The sequence below is a fragment of the Megalops cyprinoides genome, chromosome 23, assembly GCF_013368585.1.
Source record: "Megalops cyprinoides isolate fMegCyp1 chromosome 23, fMegCyp1.pri, whole genome shotgun sequence".
NCBI lineage: Eukaryota > Metazoa > Chordata > Actinopteri > Elopiformes > Megalopidae > Megalops > Megalops cyprinoides.
Genome location: NC_050605.1, coordinates 1,741,354 through 1,744,374, shown reverse-complemented (window position 1 = coordinate 1,744,374; position 3,021 = coordinate 1,741,354). Strand labels below are relative to the sequence as shown.

Sequence of the window (3,021 nt, the reverse complement as noted above, 5' to 3'; positions counted from 1 at the left end):
TGAAAGTTACGTGTTCACATTGTACATTAAATGCAACTACACAGTTTATAAAAGCATGCTGCATTAAGAATCCATAATACTTAGTAGCAATCATGATTGCAAATATGCAACTGAAGATGATACAGGATACATTGTTATATAAACTGTTATGTAGAAATGAATGTCACATCAAACCCTGCCTACAGACACACTACACCTTTCAGTCAACAGCTGTCATGTGTCATGTGATGCTGTTGGCAGGGTGTTGATGTGACATTTCAGCAAAACATGATTATGACAGGTATGAAAGTGTAATGTATCATGGACAACTTTCTATGTGTGCAAGTATTGTGAAAGCTTAATGTTGCTGTTATTCCTTGAGTATGTAGCTTTTATGTAGTTGCACTTAAGTGCCCAGTGATTTTAATAAACATAAGCAGGTGCTTATTTAAGGTTTTGAACAAAACATTTTGAAGTAGCATTTCGCCCTTAGGTTTTGAAATTCAGTTCGAAATTGTGGATTTACCACAGCATATGTAATAGGGTTCGTGGCAGAAGTCATACAGGCCACGGAAACTGACAGGATTTCAACCTCCCAAGCAATCTCCATCTGAAAGGGAGAGAAAGTCACATTAGGCGTTATGAACATCACTCGAGTCGAGCAAGGGTGGCAGGCAGTGACACACAGGTCTATTCTTGCCAACGGGAGTGCAGAAGCCACAGTCATTTTCATTTTAAATTATTGTGGTATGTTCCTAAATTAGCATTTGTTAGCTGAGATTCGTGGGAGTTAAATGAATGTGCGGGGGATTAAGTTTAACGGTGGTCGAATGGAAACAAGTGCATTTTAACCATAGGTACAGACATTAAAACACTCACAGCTGGATTGTTGTGTCTGTTCACGAAGTTGACGAGCACCGACAGGACGAGCGGAGTCCAGAACAGTAGAAAGGTGAGTATAATGTAACCGGAGCGCTTGGCCAGTTTGCCCTCCTTGTTTTTGCTCGCTCTCTCCCGGTTTGCGAAGGACGGCATCATGCAGACCGCGCCAGCCACCTCCCCGTGGTCACCCGTAGCAGCTGGTGGGTTAGCGTGTGCGTCTGTGGTGTGCGATCCCCCGGCAGGTAAAGGTACAACTTCTGCCGTGACGTTATCAACAGGTTGAGAGTCCGGAGCGTAGTCCGCTTTACTACCCTCAAGGTCTACCAACACAGGCGGTTTCGTGGCTGGGGGGACATCCGCAGGAACCTCACAGGAAACCACTGACGTTTCTTTTTTCGGACTAACTATTACTGCAGGCTGACTCTCCATTTTGGTTATCACTCTGCCTGTGGAGGGGTGTCTGGTGGTGGTAACGAGTATACTCGCAGGAGCGGAAGAATTAAGAGCTCCAACTTGCGCTCCGTCGTGAGCCAACGGCAACTTCTCAGTCTCTGTAGCCGCAGGTGGTCTGGTTTCTGCTGGCAGCGCAATGAGTAAGGAATCATCTTTTTGCGACTCTTCTTGGTCGTGGTTTGCTTTCTTTGAGACGTGTTCTTCCATTCTGTTTTTTTCGTTTGCTGTCTCTTTTCCATCATTCGCAACACCATCATTGTTTTGCTTAGGGGGAGGAAAAACTCCTTTGTCAAATATTTTCCTGTTGTGCGTTCGAACTATGAAAAATATCCGACTGTAGAATGCAATAATGACCGCCAAACACCCGGACCAGACTGGAACTAAAATATACCGTCCAAAAGTGTCATAAGTTGGCAGAGCATCAATGCGTATTCCTGTACATTTCACAAAGACAGGTGCATCTTTTGCACTTATTAAACAGAGAACCGAGAGGAGTATCGCTACCGCCCAAGTGAGCGGGATCCACACCATGATCCGTCTTCGGCGCTGCTTCGTTTGAAATGGGTTCGCTATGGCTTGGTATCGCTCTGCACTGATGCAGGCCAGGGTGAGCAGCTGCACACAGCAGCTGAAGGAAAAGGTCAGCATTTGCGCATCACAGAGCAGGGCGCCAAGGTCACCGATTCCGTATCCCCGAAATGCAATCAACAGAAGCAAAGGGCAATCAACCGCGCACCGGAGGAGATCGATGACCGCGAGGTTCACGAGGAGCGCGTTGTTGGACGTCTGAAGCGACTTCTGATGGACCACCGCCCAGATGACGAAGATGTTCGCCGCAAGTCCCACGAACAAAGTAAAGAGCAACACGGTGCAGTTAGCGATAGTGAACGCGAAAGCAATGTAGAACTGCAATTCAGTCTTGTTCATCTGATAATCCCATCCCCTTGGCAGATAAGATATCATCTCCAAACATCGGGAACACTGGATGTGACATCAGGTTTTTGCTATTAGGATTTCGGTCCTATCCATTTCTAGAATCAAACGTTATCTACAGACGTATCTCTTTTACTCTAGGTCCGTTCTTTCCCCTAAAAATGACAGCTCCGAATTTTGTATTCATGTTATAAATACCCGTAATTGGCATTGTGACTAAGGCCCCCCGTCGAGTGCGCTCCTGTCTTTATTAGCGCCTCGCATTGCAAGGGGATCATCTGGGAATCCTCATTTTAGATTAAACTCGTTTCCGCACAATCAACAGCAAGCGGTCTTCTCTACTTGGCCATAGGCTTAACTGGGCATAGGCTGTCTGAATGGTCAGTATTAAAAAGCATTTTTACAAGTATGCATGATTAAAAAAATGAAGCACTGGTTTCTTAAAAGCTGAGAGAGGATATCAACCGTTTGCAGTATAGTGGTATCGTGCAATTTGACCGGGTATACGGATTTAATTATAAATCTGTATATCAGTATTCCGAACTGTGATTTGTATATTTTTTCCTATTTCAAATCCTCCGCACTTATTCGGATTTTAACAGCAGCACAATAAAATACGTATTCCTTATCACCTCATTTGTGGAAAAAAAGACGAACCAATGTAATGCAAGCATATGATAATAACGACCAGATTATCAATTTACAATTTAGGGCAATTTACAGGGCAAATTACAGATTTTTTATATTTATGTAAGGTTGTTTTTATTTATTTAT

At 44.1% G+C, this 3,021-nt stretch overlaps 1 protein-coding gene across 1 annotated transcript; it reads right to left on the bottom strand.

The window, feature by feature from the left end:
* Positions 1-81: 81 nt before the first annotated feature.
* On the bottom strand, positions 82-2,241 carry LOC118770632. The gene is made up of 2 exons (XM_036518396.1): positions 859-2,241; positions 82-589 (listed from the first exon to the last, which is right to left on the bottom strand). Exons 1-2 carry the CDS (start codon positions 2,239-2,241, stop codon positions 428-430), a joined length of 1,545 nt encoding a protein of 514 aa, XP_036374289.1. The 3' UTR covers positions 82-427.
* Positions 2,242-3,021: the final 780 nt, after the last annotated feature.